This window comes from Somniosus microcephalus, chromosome 23, assembly GCF_052327205.1.
Source record: "Somniosus microcephalus isolate GS21.2 chromosome 23, FLI_Smic_1.0, whole genome shotgun sequence".
Taxonomy (NCBI): Eukaryota; Metazoa; Chordata; class Chondrichthyes; order Squaliformes; family Somniosidae; genus Somniosus; species Somniosus microcephalus.
In genome coordinates this window covers 39,901,514-39,921,321 of record NC_141009.1, presented here as the reverse complement: position 1 = coordinate 39,921,321, position 19,808 = coordinate 39,901,514, and the positions used below count along the sequence as shown (strand labels likewise).

At 45.3% G+C, this 19,808-nt stretch overlaps 1 protein-coding gene across 1 annotated transcript in view; it reads right to left on the bottom strand.

Annotated features, from left to right (window-relative positions):
- pappaa (pregnancy-associated plasma protein A, pappalysin 1a) overlaps positions 1-18,405 on the bottom strand; it is a 281,514-nt gene extending 263,109 nt beyond the window's left edge. Inside the window, exon 1 of the mRNA XM_085965833.1 lies at positions 17,885-18,405. Coding sequence (XP_085821959.1) covers positions 17,885-18,287 — 403 coding nt within the window. The 5' untranslated portion in view covers positions 18,288-18,405. The remainder of the gene's footprint in view (positions 1-17,884) is intronic.
- Positions 18,406-19,808: the final 1,403 nt, after the last annotated feature.

Genomic DNA, 19,808 nt, shown 5'->3' with positions numbered 1-19,808 from the left:
TTAAGAATAAGTCCCAGAAAATTATATTAAGCAAAAGGCAAGTACATTATTCAATTGCATCTGGTCATCAGGGTACAGTAAGGATATTATATACCATAGCCACTGAATATTACAGCCACAATACATAACTATTATCTAACAGGTACAGTATGTTCTATTAATTGCACCATGTTGTGTTTATAGTTTCCACTGCAAATAAAACTTGTTCAGCTTTTTACTAACTGTTTTTGGCAAATTACTAAGGGTGACCTCATGCAGTACAGGTAAAAAATGCTTTCTTTGGCGTCAGACCTGTGCTAGATTGTATGTGAGCTCGAGGCACAGTAAAAGTCCGCATCAATGGACTTCGGAAATGTTTGTCAAACATTGCAGATTAACGTGAAAACTGAGCCGAGCCGACCTTTACAAATAAAAATCTGTTCCACCAAAAGCTCTGGAGGCTGTAAAGCCGTACCGCCCCGTAACTTTACACAGTGTAAGATGTTTCCAACAACTTCACAGTCTACATAAACGCACTAGTGACAATAAGTGTAGCGCTATTTCTGGAAGTTTAAACAGAAAGTGTTTGCACCTAGAAGGCACCGTTCACAAGGAGATGGAACTTCCTCACAAAGTCAAGGATTTCATGGCAAAATTTTAAAAAAATCTTCCTTCCACACAGAGACACACCACCACTGCCAGCTGATTCCAAAACAACTTGTACTGGGCATATTTTGCTATTTTCAAAGGACATGCTACAAAACACATAGGAGGCTTTTTACAGCAGAAAAAAATATGATGCTAAACAGCTGAACTATTGTTGTTTCTGAGAAAATAACAGGGGGAATTTTAACATGGATGAGTGCATGGGATTGGGTGCAGGTGGGAGGTTAAATTGGGAAAAATTCTGAACGGGTCGGGAAGCCGGCTCCAACCCGCTGGCTTCCGGGTTTAACGGAGGCGGGACAAGGGGTGGGAAGCCAACCCGCTCCCATGAGGCAGGTTGGCATTTTATATATTTTAATGAGACTGGCAGCCTCTGATTTCACTTGCTTTGCAAGCTTTACAGTCGGCGGCTGGGTTTCCCAGGCCTCGGGAAACCCGGCAGCTAAAGTGAGGTGAAGACAGCTTCGGGGAGAAGGTAATTGCCTTCACAGCACTGCTTGTGGGCCAGGAGGGGCAGGCGTGCTTCCCCCCAGCCCCCAAGCTCCCCCACCTCAGACCCCCACCCATACAAAGGCCCCCGGAGTCAGGGATCAGACCCCACCACTGGTGAGGGATCAGACCCAACCCCCCCACCCCGGAATCAGACAACCGCCCCAGCATTCCCCACCCCTGTGGTCAGTGATCGGACCTGTCTCAGGATCGGACACCACCCCCATCCGGGTCAGGGAATAGAACCCCCCGGAGACTGGGATCCACCCCTCTCCCCCTGTGGTCAGGGTGAGTGAACATACCTACCTGGTCCTGCGGCCTGCTGTGGAGTCCTCCCCATCCGACTGCAAGCCAAGCATGTCAATCAGGCTGACTTCCAGGTGGGGAACCTGTCAGGGCTAAAAGACAGAAACTCGGATTTCCAGGTTTCCGGTCCGAAACTCCGCCCCCCCCCCCCCACCCTGCCTGCACAACCCACCCCTGTTAGCGTCCAGACCAATGTCTTTTACTCACCTCTTAAGAAGTAGCGGGGGTGGGGGGTAGGAAGTGGGGAGGGTATGGGGAAACATTGCACCAAAAGTGTTTATGGTTGTCCTTTAAGCTTCAATTAAATTTTAAAAACAGTCAGAATTCCTCTTTATTTGTTTGATGTTTACCAATTATGTCACAGTACAGTACTACCAGTTTCCGTATTCAAGATTCAACCGCATGACATATAATGGGTATTTTTCCTCCCCTCCCCAATTTTCTCACCATCCTGATTTGAAGGGACTGACCGCAATACTAAAAATGGCAACTACCCACCAATAAGAAAGAAAGACTTGCATTTATGTAGCGCCTTTCACGACCACCGGACGTCCCAAAGCGTTTTAAAGCCAATGAAGTACTTTTGAAGTGTAGTCACTGTTTTAATGTAGGAAAGGCGGCAGCCAATTTGCGCACAGCAAGCCCCCACAAACAGCAATGTGGTAATGACCAAATAATCTGTTTTAATAACGTTGATTGAGGGATAAATATTGGCTAGGCCAGCAGGGGATAGCTCCCCTACTTTTCTTCAAAATAGTGCCATGGGATCTTTTATGTCCACCTGAGAGAACAGACGAGGCCTTGGTTTAACATCTACATCCAACAAGTCTCTGGAGGAGGGCTTGATCCCACAACATTCGTGATCTAGAGGCGGGGCTGCTACCAACTGAGCCACGAGTAACACAGCCTAAGACACTGCAATACTTCATGTATGAGTGAGGCAGTGAGTTTGGTTGGCTATTTGGTTGTGGGGGAAGGCACAGAGTTGCCCAATGTTGTCCTAATCTGATGTCCACACGTATGTGCTTTCTGGCAGAAATCACTGATCAGGAGCAGGGACGTTGGCTGTTTTTCCTTCCCTCGGCCCCAGCCAAAGAGCTTGGTGCTCATTTTAGTACCCCTGCCAGCCAAATAATGGCCATTGACACCTGAATCTAAAAGTAAAGTCTGCCTGTAGCCTATAGTAAACATTAATGTGCTAATGTGCAATGAAGCATCTGAGTCTGATATCACATGTCCAAAAATAAAAGCACGTAGTAACACACACATAAGTGTCACCTCCTGTGCTTAATAAATATGTCATGGCTATAAATAACCTGTTTTCTCCAGTCGTGATATCATTGTAACTCACTTGACCTAGATAATATGAATATTTGAATTCATAATAGGCATAGTGGCAATCTCTCAACAAATTACTTCAGAAGCTTACAAATGAGTGTATGCTTATTCACGCATGTGGTTCAGTGCCAACACACTGTAGTCATACTGGCTGATAATTGTCGAAGGTTTCTTCATACCATTCACAAATGTTAAAGGTACAGGACTGCCACTAATCTTTTTGTCCATTAGTAACGCACAGATCGTTTCATAAGTCAGTTGTCCACGAGCGTGCGTCTATAATGCACCCTGACGCAAGCTCCCATGGAGAAGAGGGCAGGAAAAATGCCTGAGGAAGTATGAGCATGTGTGCGTGCAAGCACACTCGCACATTGTTTTCAAAGGATGAAGAAAGCACCCGAGGGAGCCACCTCATCGGCCAATACACCTGAGAGATAAGAGTTCCTGCTCCAAATATGCAGAGGAGCGAGAAGAGGAAAAAGATACAAAGCCTGGAGATTACGCTCTTTTGATATTATCGTATCAAGTTCCTCTGCCTGCCACTTTCACGGAGGTATTGTCCCATTTAAAATAAACAGGTCAACGCCGCCGTAAAATAGCGGATATAGGAAATCGATAGATAGAGTGTTGTATAATGATGTTGTACAGTGTAATTTCCAGAGTCAAGCTCAAATCACTAACCTGTGTGAAACATGCAGCCGGATCTAACAAAACATTACAGACTGAGATTCATTTTTAGTAACTCAAGCACATTACAGAAAGCCACCAGGTACATGACCTACCCTCAGTCTTTGAACTGCACATATTGCTGATTATTGAACCAAGCTATTAGGTTTGCATTTTAATTGTATGACTCCACTTATGAATGACCAGTTAAGAGGGGGGCAGCAAAGTGGGTTAGAAATTACCCTTCACCTCTAGGAAATGGGTTCAAACCTCCAGGGTATGGATTCAAATCTGGCCCAGATAAATGGGAGAGAAGCCTCTTCTCTGTTAGTTGTTCACGTGAAAATGAGCTTGCAAAATTTTGAACCATGTGTTAGCAGCTTAAAACTAAGCATAACTCTGACATTGCATTCCAGAAGGTTGTGGGTTCACGTCCCATTCCAGGGACTTGCGCACAGAAAGCTAGGCTGACCCTCCAGTGCAGTGCTGAGGGAGCGCTGCACTATCGGAGGTGCCGTCTTTCGGATGAGACGTTAAACCGAGGCCCCGTCTGCTCTCTCAGGTGGACGTAAAAGATCCCATGGCACTATTTCGAAGAAGAGCAAGGGAGTTATCCCCAGTGTCCTGGCCAATATTTCTCCCTCAGCCAACAGAACAAAAACAGATTATCTGCTGAATTTCACATTGCTGTTTGTGGGAGCTTGCTGTGCACAAATTGGCTGCCGCGTTTCCCACATTACAACAGTGACTCCACTTCAAAAGTACTTCATTGTCTGTAAAGCGCTTTGAGAAGTACGGTGGTCGTGAAAGGCGCTATTTAAACGCAAGTCTTTCTTTCTTTTACATTACTTGTCTCATTCAGGGAGATTACAAGGATGACTGGTGTGGTGAGCAGAAATGTCGCCCTGTACTGGGGGTGGGGTGGAAATTGGGCTTATTGCACGTTGTTTCAGCCTTCATCTGACCCATGCCATACCTGATCTGGGAGTGCTTGCTGTTAAAAATGCAAAAAATGGAAGAATTCCTAAAGTTGACATGCCCTACCTTGATGTAACCCTAAATTCACCCTTTCCTAAAGTAAGGGAGTCTTTCAAAAATATTTTCATAAGAATGCAGAAGCCAAAGCTCAATGTATTGGCCTCACGAAACAGACTGTGAGCTTTAGAAATGTCCACCTAGATCCCATTAAATCATAGCAAACACCCTTCAGTATCCTTCATAATGTGTTATAAGTACTCATTGGAATCATACAGGATTTTCTTGAGGATACATTGGTAATCTCACATGGTCACTTTTCACAACTATTTCAACACTGTTGTCAGACAATTACAACTAATTTTTGTTGTACAATACTGAAGGGTTACAGCCCTGTACATCATGGCCTAGAGTTTCCGCCAGTTTGCGTTGGTTTTATCAGCGCAATCCGGCTGGACTCGGCCAAACCAGCGCAAAAGTTCGCAGAATTTTAAACGCAAGTTACGTCGGGCGTAAATCAAGTTTCCGCGATCTTTATCGCTGGTTTAAAAAACATTGGCCTAGAAATTGGGTTCTGGCGTAGGCAGGGCTTTAGCACCGGAAGTTAGTGCCGGCGCTAAGTCCCCCTGCGCGCGCCAAAAATTCAGTAGTGCCGCGCCCAAACGGCTGCCGGCGCTACTGAAGGGTCTTTGCGGCGGTACATCGGCGCTAACTGCCGTTTCGCGCCGCAATTCCGGCGCTGCGGCACCCGATGCGGTGCGGCAGGCTGGGGACGTGCAGGCCTCCTCCTCCCGTTAAGGAGGAGCTGCCTGCACCCGGCCGCGGCCCGCGCAAATCAGCTTAAAAATGAGCCCGGCACCTCGGACAAGTGCCGGGCTTGCATCTGTTCCGGGGGGGGGGGGGGGAGAAGTCCGGGGAGGGAGCTGCGGGCAGGCGGCCGGCGGGAAAGTGGCCGGCCGCCGCGGGGCCTTTAATGCGCCGGCGCAAACTGGAGTAAGGCACCTCTGACAGAACGTTGCTTGCGGCTGCCACGGGCGAGGCGGCCGCAACTCAATTTCGGAGTTCGGGCGGGTTACCACGGCAACCGGGACGCTGCGCACACCGATGACGTCATCGGTGCTGGCGCAGCGCTACCGGTGCAACGCCGATTCAGGGCCCCAGGGAATTTTTAAACTGGCCATAACTCTGGCGCTAGTCCCTCTAGCGCCTCAAAAGCGGCGCTAAGGCAACTGAATTTCTAGGCCATTGTGTTGGAAGCCAGCCCCACCCACAAAACTGGCCACGCCCCAGATCGAAATAACGAGCTTGGCGAGTTTCCGCCGATTGCGTCCGTTCGAGGAGGCTCTTCAAATTGAATGCATTTTTTTAGGCACACAGGGACTAGCAGGCGTGTTTAAAAAGTTTTTACACGTTAAAAACTATTTAATTTACCAAGAAACTGGCTAGTATGCACCAATAAAACTAGGTTCAGTCTAATTTTTAAGCCATTTTCAGTGATTTAAAATCAGGTTACTCACAGGTGGTGGGCTAGACACTCTTAAAATTGCTTCTTTGGTGTAATAAACCCATTTTCAGCTGTATTAATAAAGCTGCACCAGGTTACCGCTCTTAAAAGGCATCAATGAATAATTTTTAATGCAAAGGGAAACAAATAAACAATTACGTTCTGTTACACTGACCTATTGCACTGGTTCATGGAAGATTTTACGTGTGTGATTATGCGAATGAGTTTGGGCGGAAACTTGAACCATAACATTACTACGGAAAAACAGCGCAATTTCAAACAAAATTTGCGCCCATTTTCCTGATTGCGCCCAAAGCGGAAACTCTACCCCCAGCTGTATGATACTGCCAGCCTGTATTGCAATCATGTCAATGAGGTGAACCTTATTATCCGTAACAAGCAGCTATTCTATTCTTTTTCAATAAGTGTTAAATTGACATGACAAGTGAAATACTAAACATTGGATGCATATTTTCTGGTAACTAACATTGAAGATTTTTGCTCAATAAGCTAATGTATTTGATAGTTTATATATCTAACTAGTCTTACACATATTAATGTAAAGATTTGTCAATTCATCTGGTCTTGCTTTTTGTTTTCACTGAATGCTCTTCTTCCAAAGTTGGATTGAAAAATACTGTCCTTTTGATGTGCCTCTTAAAAGCTATCATGGTGAACAAAGCTTTAACATTTAAACAGTGCAAACAAAGCAGAGTGTGTAGTACTGTGCAGCGGATTTGTAACTAGAATGCTGGAGCATAGTCATCACTTTAACTAACATTAGAATCATGAGGAAGAAAGATGAATTTTCCACTCTCAGATGTTCATCTTTGTTCAGAAGAGACGCAATCATTTGATGTCATCCTTGGATATGTTGTCCTGACTACGATATCTATCAAGACAGAGAGCTAATGTGTGTATCTATGGGGAGGGAGGGATATTAAGGACAAAATGTACATTCAGTGTTGGTTTTAAAGTTTACCAAGTCACATATGCATTGGGTGAAAGTTATTTTATACTGTCCCAACAATAGGCCAACTTGAGATGGGTGAGTGTGAAATGCCCATTTTCCACACCATGCATCCATAGGCCCTCTGATTGACAATTTGGTGCCATTTAGTATGTAATTATGGTACATTTTGTGTCACAGACAACTGACCATCAAGACCTAGGTTGAAATTTCCCAAACTTATTTTAATTGTGATTCTTATAGCCAAAACAAAAAGAAAGGTGATTTGCATCCTGTCCATTTGAGCTGGGTCTAAGCCCAGGTCTTAAATATGCAAGGATATTGTTTTGAACCCATCGGGACTCTCATTCCCCTGTACTCTGTTTCCATTGTAAAACTAGGTACAGTCAAAACTCTAAAAGGAAAAGCAATAATGTGTCTTTAAATCAAGTTGTTGCTAAACTGCAGTGTTGAATATTGGAAACAAAGACAAGGTGCTGCCATGGTCGAAAACATTTTGATGGGTTCAGTTCCTGCAACAGCCAAAAAAGAACCTGCTTTCGAAACACTGTACTGCCATCATACTGAGCATTAAGGAAAGTTTACTCTCCAGCAAACTTCTGCAATGTGGATTTGGATTTTTATCCTGTCCTTTATTAAAACAAAAGATAAAAACTAATTTGTAACATTAGACATGATTGATGATGCAATGATATATTTCCCTCCTCTGCATATTAAGATTACATAGAATTTTACAGCACAAAACAGGCCATTCAGTCCAACAGGTCTATGCTGGTGTTTATGCTCCACACGAGCCTCCTCCCACCTTACTTCATCTCACTCCATCATCATATCCTTCTATTCCTTTCTCCCTCATGTAATTATCTAGCTTCCCCTTAAATGCCTTATCTATGCTCATCGACTCAAGCACTCCATGTGGAAGCGTGTTAAAGCATATTTGCAATAAATGTTACCATGGCAACAATGGCACATTTAAAAAATAAATTGTTATCTTTTTATAAATATTAAACTTTTCAGCTCCTACACAAGGAATCTAAATAGGCATACAATGGGGAAGTTAAAAAACATCTTAACGTAAACAGTGAATGTTTTACAATAATAGACACACACATTAAAACCTCACATTAACCTTTTGTCCCTATCATAAAAAGTTCCATTAGCACTATGGTCTTATGCCACCCCTTAAACCTAACCTTGTACGTGACCTATATTAAAGAAATAAAAATAAACAAACTGATAGGGCTGATTTTGTGAACTCCAATTGTGATATCATTTTTAAGATTAAAATTCATTCAGCGATGTTTTGGAATCTGTGAGAGATCATTTAGAGTCCAGAGAGAGAAAAGTTGAGTAGCAAAGTAATGCATTAAGTTCATGTGATAACGAGCATTATTTATTTCAGAGTGTAAGATTTTGGAAATGCACTAGAAAAAAGGAAAATTCACACCAAAAAAGACTGAAATCAATATATATGTCAAAACAATCATACCTCTTGTAGATAGAGAGGAAGCAAAATACAGCAGCTGTTGGACGACAATGTTGTATTGGTGCCAATCAGTTTTTGCAATGGGATTTTTGATGTAATGATGCAAGATAACTGCAGTCTGCTGTGGCAAACTGATGAACATTCAATATTTTTCCAGTAGTGAGAGACTTCCTGAAGGAGATGGTCTCACACCACTTTGACTTTTCTTCGTTTGCAGTTTGAGTTGGAACCAGTGCAAGGCCAAATTTTGAAACTTCAATGTTAAAGGCAGTTGTTCAACTGACAGCCTGAATTATTTTCAAGTTTGTAAAGATATAAAACAGCTGACTAGAAAAGTGCACATGTGGAGCTCTGCTCTCCCTGACTGAAGAGACGATTTGAAAAGCTACACCCATATCACTGGTGTCATCAATATAACTGCCCAGAATGATGTAAATGTGGTGAGTCACAGACATCTCCTTCACCTTGTCTCTCAGCTGAATCTCACAATTATCCGCTCCAGTTCATCTTTTGTCACAGAGCTATTTCATCACCATTTTAATATTAGTCTAACACACAAAAATGTCTCAAATGCTCATGAGAAAATGTCATGTTTTTCCAATTCTAAATATCACTCAACTAAATCCCAACAGAGTTTAATGTGACTTATTTTGGAGAATTTTTCACTCAGTTCAAGGAGAGTTTACAGGACATAAATTTTTAGCTTTTTTTCTCCAAACAATGTTATTCTGTTTTCACAAAGATAAATAAAGATGAAGGAAGCCAATTGACCCATCTAATTCATCCTTCTTCAGAAACTCATGGTCCCTACCCACCATCAATTGCCTCTTGACTAATTCCAGAGTGTTCTCCTCTGTTACCCTACCCAGAAAAGCATTGCAGGTATTAATCATTCTGTCTGTGAAGAAAACATGGCTCCTCAATTCAGACCTGAACTTGCCATTTTTACCTCTTTATACCGGTGTCCCTTTGTCCTACAGTTGTACTTTAACTTGAAGCAGTATACCAGATTAACTATTTTCTTTTCCACTTTGTATGTTATATGAGGTCCCCTCTCACTTGCCTCCTTTCACGGTTGAAGTGTCTAACTTTTCCTAACCTTTCCTCACAACTCAGTCCACTGACCCTAGGGATCAGCTTCATGTCCCTTCTCTGCACTATTTCATGGCCTAGTTGTTTCTCCGTCTAATTAGGAAATGTTGGATCTCATCTATGTTCTTGTGAAGGGAAGGCTGATGTTATCTATCTCACCACTGGTCTAATATATTTATAAAGGAGTGGTACAGGTATTGGATGGTGCACTGGATTGGACACCTGCAGGGCCCACGTTCAAATTGTGGGTTGATAGGATGAACATCTTTTTGGTCTGTTAGCTGTAAGGTTCTTGTGTGATATGAGTGGGTATGGGCCTGTAGCAAAAAACTATCCCTAATTTGGCACGAATTGGCAATCTTACCCAGAGAGGCTACAGATGGCTGGTGTGGGAAATGGAAAATATCACACTGATGGAGCAGTGTATCACTGTTCATTAATGGGAGTTAAAAAAATGTATCTATATGTTTTTCCTTGTCTCCTAAGTAGCCATCCTTCAGATGTGAGCCAAGGCAATGAGTGTTGTTAATCCTAATGTTGTTATACTGACCACTGCACAGTCCTTGTGGTAAAGAAATCCCATTTTCACACTGAGGACACCTTCCATCATGTTGTGTGGCTCTACCACCTTGCTAATTGGGATAGATTCAGAACAGATCAAGCAACTCAAAACTGGGCATCCATGAGGCGCTGTGGGCCAACAGCAGCAGCAGAACTATATTACACCACAATCTGTAACCTCATGGCCCGGCATATTCCTCACTCTACCATTACCATCAAGCCAAAGGACCAACCCCATTTCAATGACGAGTGTAGAAGAGCATGCCAGGGGCAGCACCAGGCGTGCCTAAAAATGAGGTGCAAACCTGGTGAAGCTACAACACAGGACATCATGCATGCTAAACAGTGGAAGCAGCATGCTATAGACAGAGCTAAGTGATCCCACAACCAATGGATCAGATCGAAGCTCCGCAGTACTGCCACACCCAGTTGTGAACGGTGGTGGACAAATAAACAACTAACAATGATGATGGTGCCCAGCACGCGAGTGCAAAAGACAAGGCTGAAGCATTTGCAACCATCTTCAGCCAGAGGTGCCGAGTGGATGATCCATCTCAGCCTCCTCCTGAGGTACCCACCATCACAGAAGCCAGTCTTCAGCCAATTCAATTCACTCCACATGATATCAAGAAATGACTGAGCATACAGGATACAGCAAAGGCCATGGGCCTCAACTGTCGTGCTGAAGACTTGTGTTCCAGAACTAGCCTCGCCTCTAGCCAAGCTGTTCCAGTACAGCTACAACACTCACTGGTATCTATCTGACAAAGTGGAAAACTGCCCAGGTATGTCCTGTCCACAAAAAGCAGGACAAATCCAATCCAGCCAATTACTGCCCCATCGGTCTACTCTCAATCACCAGCAAAGTGATGGAAGGTGTCATCGACAGTGCAATCAAGCGCCACTTACTCACCAATAACCTGCTCACTGATGTACAGTTTGAGTTCCGCCAGGACCATTCAGCTCCAGATCTCATTCCAGCCTTGGTCCAAACATGGACAAAAGAACTGAATTCCAGAGATGAGGTGAGAGTGACTCCCTGACATCAAGGCAGCATTTAACCAAGTGTGGCATCAAGGAGCCCTAGTAAAACTGAAGTCAATGGAAATCGGGGAATACTCTCCACTGACTGGAGTCATACCTAGCACAAAGGAAAATAAGAACATAAGACGTAGGAGCAGGAGGAGGTCATTTGTCCCCTCGAGCCTGCTCCGCCATTCAATAAGATCATGGCTGATCTGATCTTGGCCTCAACTCCACTTCCCTGCCCGCTCCCCATAACCCTTGACTCCCTTACCGTTCAAAAATCTGTCTATCTCCACCTTAAATATATTCAATGACCCAGCCTCCACAGCTCTCTGGGGAAGAGAATTCCAAAGATGCATGACCCCCTGAGAGAAGAAATTCCTCCTCACTTCCATTTTAAATGGGTGCCCTCTTATACTGAAATTATACCCCCTAGTTCTAGATTCCCCCATGGAGGGAAAAATCCTCTCTGCATCTACCCTGTCAAGCCCCTTCAGAATCTTATATGTTTCAATAAGATTCCCCTCTCATTCATCTAAACTCCAATGAGTATAGGCCCAACCTGCTCAACCTTTCTTCATAAGATCTTCATCTCTGGAATCAACCTCGTGAACCTTCTCTGAACTGCCTCCAATGCAAGTGTATCCTTCCTTAAATAAGGAGACCAAAACTGTACGCAGTACTCCAGGTGTGGTCTCACCAACGCCCTGTACAGTTGTAACAGGACTTCCCTACTTTTATACTCCATTTCCTTTGCAATAAAGGCCAACATTCCATTTGCCTTCCTAATTACTTGCTGTACCTGCATGCTAACCTTTTTGTGATTCATGTACAAGGACCCCCAGATCCCTCTGTACCTCAGCATTTTGTAATCTCTCCCCATTTAAATAATAATTTGCTTTTTTATTTTTCCTACCAAAGTGAATAACCTTGCATTTTCCCACATCATACTCCATCTGCCAGATTTTTGCCCATTCACTTAGCCTATCTATACCCCTTTGGAGATTCTTTGCGTCCTCCACACAATTTGCTTTCCCACCTATCTTTGTATCATCAGCAGATTTGGTTACATTACACTGGTCCCTTCATCCAAGTCATTAATATATAAAATGGTTGCAGTTGTTAGAGGCCAATCATCTCAGCCCCAGGACATCGCTGCAGGAGTTCCTCAGGGCAGTGTCCTAGGCCCAAACATCTTCAGCTGCTTCATCAATGATCTTCCCTTCATCATAAGGTCAGAAATGGGGATGTTCATTGATGATTGCACAGTGTTCAGTTCCACACGCAACTCCTCAGATAATGAAGCAGTTTGTACCACATGCTGCAAGACCTGGACACCATTCAGGCTTGGGCTGATAAATGGCAAGCACAGGTGCCAGGCAATGACCATCACCAACAAGAAAAATTCTAACCACTTCCCCTTGACATTCAATGGCATTACCATCATCAAAACTCCCACCATCTATATCCTGGGGGTCACCATTGACCAGAAACACAACTGGGCCAGCCACATAAATACTGTGGCTACAAGAGCAGATCTGAGGCTGGGTATTCTGCGGCAAATGACTCAACTCCTGGCTCCCCAAAGCCTTTCCACCATCTACAAGGCACAAATCAGGAGTGTGATGGAAAACTTTCCACTTGCCTGGATGAGATCAGCTCAAACAACACTCAAGAAGCTTGACGCCATCCAAAATGAAGCACCCCATTCACCAGCTTAAACATTCACTCCCTCCACCACCGGCACACCGTGTCTGCAGTGTGTACCATCTATAAGATGCACTGCGGCAACTTGCCAAGGCTTCTTCGACAACACCTCCCTAACCCACAACCTCTGCCAGCTAGAAGGACAAGGGCAGCAGATGCATGGGAACACCACCACCTCCAAGTTCCCCTCCAAGTCACACACCATCCTGACTTAGAAGTATATCGCCGATCCTTCATCGTCGCTGGGTCAAAATCCTGGAACTCCCTCCCTAACAGCACTGTGGCAGTATCTTCACTTCACGGACTGCAGCTGTTCAAGAAGGCAGTGCACCACCACCTTCTCAAGGGCAATTAGGGATGGGCAATAAATGCTGGCCTTCCCAGTGATGCCCACATCCGTGAATGAATAAAAACAATCGTTCATGGAGGGCATCTCAGCCTCGCCTGGCATCCACACATGTGAAGGACCAAAACGGAACTAAAATAAATGGTTGTGCACTTGTGCCAATATAGGATCAATTTCATACATGCATAAACACAACATATGTTTTTTTGCTGTTTAAAGGCTACTGCCATCCAGATTGTTCAGTTTTCAATTATCCAAATTAACGGATGGGTCAACCTGAAAAACTGGGTTGCCCAGCCCAAAACTGTAGACATGGTTAAGCTACACACCTGCCCTTTGGAGCAAGTGGAGATCACTGGACAGTGATAGAGAGCGCGAATATTAGCTCATCCAATATCTGCTTAATATAACAAGGGATTTCTTCTCTTAAACTTGGAGTGACATTTCTTCATTTCTCAGTCACCCATATCATCTGCACTTTCAGTTAACGGGCCCCCAAGATTCACGCTACACGGAAATCATTCTGCTCCCATTAATCTTGCTGCAATACCTCACACCGGTTCTGTGAATCAGTTTAGTTCCTATTTCACAGAGTCACAGAAACCCCACAGTGCAGATAGAGGCCATTTCGGCCCATCGAGCCTGCACCGATTGTATTTCCATGCATCAAGTTGATGGTGGGAATGGGGAGAACTGGGATTAGTGGGTTTAGATACATCCCCAATAACACAAAATGACACAGAAATAAAAACATAAAATGTTGTAAATACACAATATGTCAGTCAGGTTGTAATGTTTGTATTGTGTGGTCTCGCATTTTCTGTTTTAATTCTGATTTGCAGGTTCCCCCCACCCTTTTTAATATAGAGGTTGGCTCACTGTGCAGCGTTAGGTGGGTAGAACATGCTGAGAGATTGACGCCAGGCGAGAGTTTAAACGTTAAAAACAGAAAATGCTGGAAATACTCAGCAGGTCAGGCAGCATCTGTGGAGAGAGAAACAGAGTCAACGTTTCAGGTCGGTGACCTTTCGTCAGAACTGGAATATGTTGGAGATGTAACAGGTTTTAAGCAAGTACAGGGGCAAGGAAAGGAGAGAGGGGAGGAAAGAACAGCGTTTAAATGTTAACTGTTTCTCTCTCCACAGATGCTGCCTGACCTACTGAGAGTTTCCAGCATTTTCTGGGGTTTTTTAAATCAGGATTCCAGCATCCGCAGTGTGTTGCTTATGTGCGAGTGTTTGAATTTCCCGCGTTGAGACAGATGCAACCAACCGGCGTCTTCTGAACGGGGAATTCATCGAGAATTCCTCCCCTCCGCCCAGCCGGTGTCACCGCCACCGAGCTCATGAATAAACCCCGAAACGGTGTCGGAATCTTGCTGTTTTATATATATATAATAAAAAAGGAGGATCGTTTGCGTTGTCTGGGTGTTGCGTTGATTTTAGTGTGCTGAGGTTTAACGGGGAGAATCGGACTGGCTCCCTCCCTCCCTGTCTGTCTGCTCCGGCTCTTCGCCTGCTGAGCGCCTTCAGTCTGATCTGCAGTCTGGTCCTGCTTGTGGTTGACTGGGGAAAGCCCATCGCAGCGTGTCGGGGGGGGGGGGGGGGGAGATTGCTACCGGATCTATATTTATATAGTGAGCCGGTTCCCTCCGTTTCGGTGTCCGGGGCTCGAAAGGAGTCGTTGGGTTTTGCCCCGTTAGTCCGGCAGCCTCTGCCTTCCAGATGTGGTCGGGTCTGCAGGAGGCAATGAGGGCGAGGGAGGTGGCAGAAGGTGCTGGCACGAGTGAGGGTACAACCTGCTTTATGTCTAGGGCGGACTGCCGATCGCCCTAATTGTAACTCTGCTGTCATGTCACCAAATGTACTCTTTTTGTTGTTGTTGTTGCTCAACGTGTCATTTTTCATAAGACAGTAAGACTGCCCGGGCACGTCCTGTGCGGAGTATTCACATGTGCCCAAAAGGTTCAGCGCTATTGTAGCTCTCTGGACCGAGCAGACGTCTCGTCCCCGGTGACTGGGGGGGGCTGGAAAGACGAGCAATGTTCGCCTGACGATCAGAGAGGGTTTCTTTTCGCAGTGCAGGATTCCTTACAAGCCTTTTCCGACACCCCATCCACATTATTGAGTGTGTACTCAATCGTGTGTGGTTATTTTTGCAGTCGGTGCTATCATGTCCCGTGAAGTCGACGCATTTGACACTTGCGAGTGCTGGGTGTTTGAAAGAGCCCTTTCTTTTTGTCAGATTTTTCTCTCCCCCCCCCCCTGCCCCCCCCGCCATGGCTTGTGAATGTGATTCAGTGTTTGTGATGGTTACGCCTCGGTTACATCACGCCCACTTATAAAGCTTCCCCATTGAAAAGTGCCAGGGCTGCAAGACACTCTTCTCTAAACTGTTGCTTTCTAACTCACTTCAAGCCATTCAAAATCCAACATTTCCTCACTGCCAAGGTGTCAAAATTCCCCAAAGTGTTGCTGCAATTTTGAACGCTGAAGCCATCGAATTAGACCCAACATCTCCTAATCAGGTCCATTGCGCAGAGGAGTGTTGCATAATTTTACACTGCGACCCTGTTAGACCTGGCAGAAAGGGGCTGGGAGGCTACGCGCGATAACCAGTCCTTGTTTGTGTGAAAAGTTTCTTTGTCAAGTGTAAAACAAGCCCCCCTCGCTTTGAGCGGGTCCGTGTTTGTCAACAACTCCCGCACAGCATATATAATCAGTCTGGCCTTTCCAGAACTCAGGTCAAAAGCTTTCCAGCAGTCAGCCCTTCAAAATAAACAAATACATTACGGGAAGCGCGAAAACTGAATTGCTGCCGCCCCGAGCTTTCCCAACACGCAAGATCCTGAGTATCATCGCGCTTCCTTTATTTTGCGAGCGGGTCTGACCCCCCTTCTGGAAATGAGTTGTATTCTGTTATTAAAAGATTCCAAACGTTTAATCTTATTTACGAATAAAAAGCGCAGTTTTAAAAGAAATGCAACTGGGGCAGATGTTTCCCTGACAGACCCTTCAGATGGCAAAGAGTAAATTTTCGGTTGTACAACAATAAATGCGTCTTGTCTCTCGCACGATCCCGGCACTGATGTGTATTCGACTTATCTCGCCACCCAATGCGAATCTAAATAGATCTAACGTAATGCCAGGACGGAACGTGTTAATCTGCTCCATCGTGGAAGGTACGAGACTCTTAATTGGAACATGACATCATTCTGGAAAGGGAGTAATATCATGTCGTATATTTTTCACACAAGCGTTTTAAATTGGAATGACTGGCGGCGGGCGGGTGGTTGGTTGGGGTGGGGGCTGCTGCAGACTGGCTTTAAGGTGGATTTTAACTATTTGCGCCAACTGCTACAACACACGCTTTGGAATGAACGACCGAAACATGAGAAAAATGCCACAACTCTGCGTGTGAAAGGAGATTGGACCTGTGGAATGCCGCTGTTTGTACGGCCTGAGCTGATCTCTCTGCCACACAACGGGGGCGGGAAGGGGCGGGGGGAAGGAAACAGTACGTGAGGGATAGAAAGATGGAAAGAGAAAGAAACGGGGTGGAGGGTGGGGGTGAGAGGAAAGAGCCACGGTACTCATTTTCATAGATAGTATCAGACTAATGCAGACGTAAACATGTCACATTGGAAACAGGATTACACATGCGATGAGATAACATAACACAGATCATTTATCTACCTCCCAAATGATTCCGTGAATACGTCTGATTAACTAGCCAGACCTAAAATTATGCTACAAATGTCTTTTAAATGCAAAACTAAAATTTCACAGATACGCCAAACTTTATCTATTCGCGCGATTTATGGCAAAATAACAGGTTTTTTTTTTGGCGGGGGGGAAGTAAAATATTCCACTGCAAGCCCATAGTAACCAGGAGCCAAAGACAGTAAATTGTAAAACAGTGTGCTGCATCTCTACTCGAACTTCAGTAAATTGTCCTTAAATGAATGCATGGAGTGTTACAAGTAGAGACTTGGAGAGAGATAGAAAGAGATCCCCAGTGCCATGCTTCTTTGGAGCGAGGAGGACAAGCCCTCGCCGCGGCTGTAGTGGAACGGTTTGTTTTTCTTTCACGAGTTCAAGGGCAAAACGCTTCCCCCGGTGTGTGTGTGCGCGCCTGTGGGGTGCCTTTGGCTGGGGATTACGCTCTCTGTTGGCTGGGATCGGGATCAAAAGCGCCGAACACTTTCACTGCTACCGCGGGCAGAACGACACGCCTCACTCAAATTTATATCTTAAACCATTCATAGAATCAGGAGCCTTAAAGGGGCACCGTTACGTGCTGAGTGTGTGTGTGTGTGTGTGTGTGAGAGAGAGGACGAGGAGGGGGGTGGGCGAGAGAGATAGTCACATCAAGCAAGAGATGTATTTAAGAAAAAGCAAACAATTGTCTTTCATGGTTATGAGCGACAGCAACTCTTTCACAAGGGGGGCTATCGTTACGGGAGCAATTTACAGGTTCACGATGATGGTGCTGGTTACATTTAGGGTTAAGAGTTGAACTCCGCTGTAAATGTATTTAAGTTAAGTGCAATGTTCAAATTTAAATTTAGTTATAAAGATACGCTTTGCTATTGATTAGCGAGTCAAATCTCTATATAACATGCAAGATTATTAAAATGATTTAAAAAAGACAGACCAAAGTTCTGCACAAAATAAACCCTCGTGTTAGAACTATTTACATGTGCAGAGTCACTCTGGAATTTGTATTCAAATTGCAGTGCGGGACTTCTCTCGGTTGGTCGGTGACACTTACCTACGATGACAGCTGGAGACCGCTGTCCCCCTTCAGGTCTGACCCTCACTTCCACAGTGAACCTCCGCCCGGGCAGCTCAGTGGCCGTCCGGAGACGCAGTTGGTTCCCCTTGCCGGCGAAGTACAGCAATCTGCCCTGGCTGTGATGGTGGGGCGGCGGCGGAGACGGCGGCAGCAGCCGGGGTGGATGGTCCGAGTGCGGCCGGGGCAGTGCCCGCTTGCCACGGGGCAGCCTTGTGCCACACGATCCCGGGGAGTCCGCCCCGGGGCCAGCCCGGTGATCCAGGGCCAGGAGGAGGGCACGTTTGGAGCGCCGGAGCCGACCTGCCAGCTGCCCGTCACACTCCGACCCCATAGCCAGAGCTAAGACGCAGAGCGCCGGTAGCAAACTCCAAACTTGCATCTTCTTTCCAGTCAAGTCTCTCGCTTGCCTCTCAAGTCTCTCTCTCTCTGTCCCTTTCACTCACTCCCTCTCTCTTTGACTCTCTCTCGCTCTCTCTCTCGCTCACGAGTTTCCTCTTCTGCCGCCTGAACCACAATGATCCGCTACACAGAACCTTTTTTCTTAATAAGACACGACCCCTTTTCTTGCCTCCCCCCTCTCAAATACGCACTTGAAACAGAGATGGGTAAACAAGAATATGCTAATTTATCAGGCTGCACCAGCTAAAGCACCACCTTCCTAAATGTTTCCATTGAAAAGATTCTAGTAAGGATGACTAATCAATCAGTTTGAAAACACCGAATTGCCCACTTCAATCCCTGCACAAACTGCTTTAGGTGCCCTGACCGAGACAGACAGCGAGGGAGAGAGCATTGGGTTTCATTTAGACCTGTGACTTTCTGCAACGCAAGATTCACTCACAATCCAGGGTGGGGAGAGAGAGAGAAAAAAACGAACTTTTATTTTTTAAATTAAGTTGCATTATTGCATTAAAAAAAATAGAATTCAACGTGAGGTCGCCCTCAGCGATTTGTCAGACGGGCTAAGCTTGAGGTGATGTTTCCCCTTTACGTGATGTCTCCTGCTTTTTTAAAAAAAAAAGAAAGCTTCTTGTTAAAAAAATTTTGCCCTCGCGCGTTTTCAAATGTTGCTAGTGTGGTTTTTGGCTGAGTTTTAGCTACAGGTGAACGGGCGAGCTGCTGCCTCTTATGTATGAGTGTGTGTGTGTACAGAGATGGATGTGTGATTCGGGACGGTGCTCTAGGCTTTAGGTGCACGCTAGCTCCTCCAGATGTTACTGTCTGGAAATTTCACTTCAAACACGCCGATCGCAGCTCCGTCTGAGAGCGCTTTCATCCGATCGGGGGCAAGTTTTGGGACTGAAAGGAAAGGGAGACCTTGTTCGGAAATGTTTGGGTTTTTTAAGGTGAAAGAGGCTTTTCACTCAGACCTTGCCTCGCTCGATTTGACCTCAAGATGCTCTTACTGCTGAAAGAGAAAGCAAGCGGCCAGTGGGAAACTATCAGTATTTTTCCACCTCTTGCATTTTGAAAGAATTTCTATCTTATGTTTTTATATCAACGAGCGAGAGAGAAATAAAAGGTGGAACATACAGTTCAGAGAAATGGATTGAAGGCTGCGAGGGTTCGCCTGAGGTTTATAGTTGTGAGGTGTCCCACACAATCCAATTACTGGTGAACGAGTGGAGGGGAAATAAACAGGAACATGCGTTCAGGGTTTTCCTTAAACCCGAATAACAAAAGCTGGGGTCTGTACTAGTTTGCACTCTCCCTTGTTCTAAACCGGCTCCTTTTAAGAACCAGCTCCAACCCCCTTTCCCAAAAGGCCGCAGTATGAAGGACATTGCCCGGGGAGCGATGTGTCCGCCCCCCCCACGATGTTAGGTGCGGGACTTTGTAACGACTTCCACAGCTCCGGCTGGATGAGACCTGCCACTGGGCTGTGAATTAAGAGCGCTTG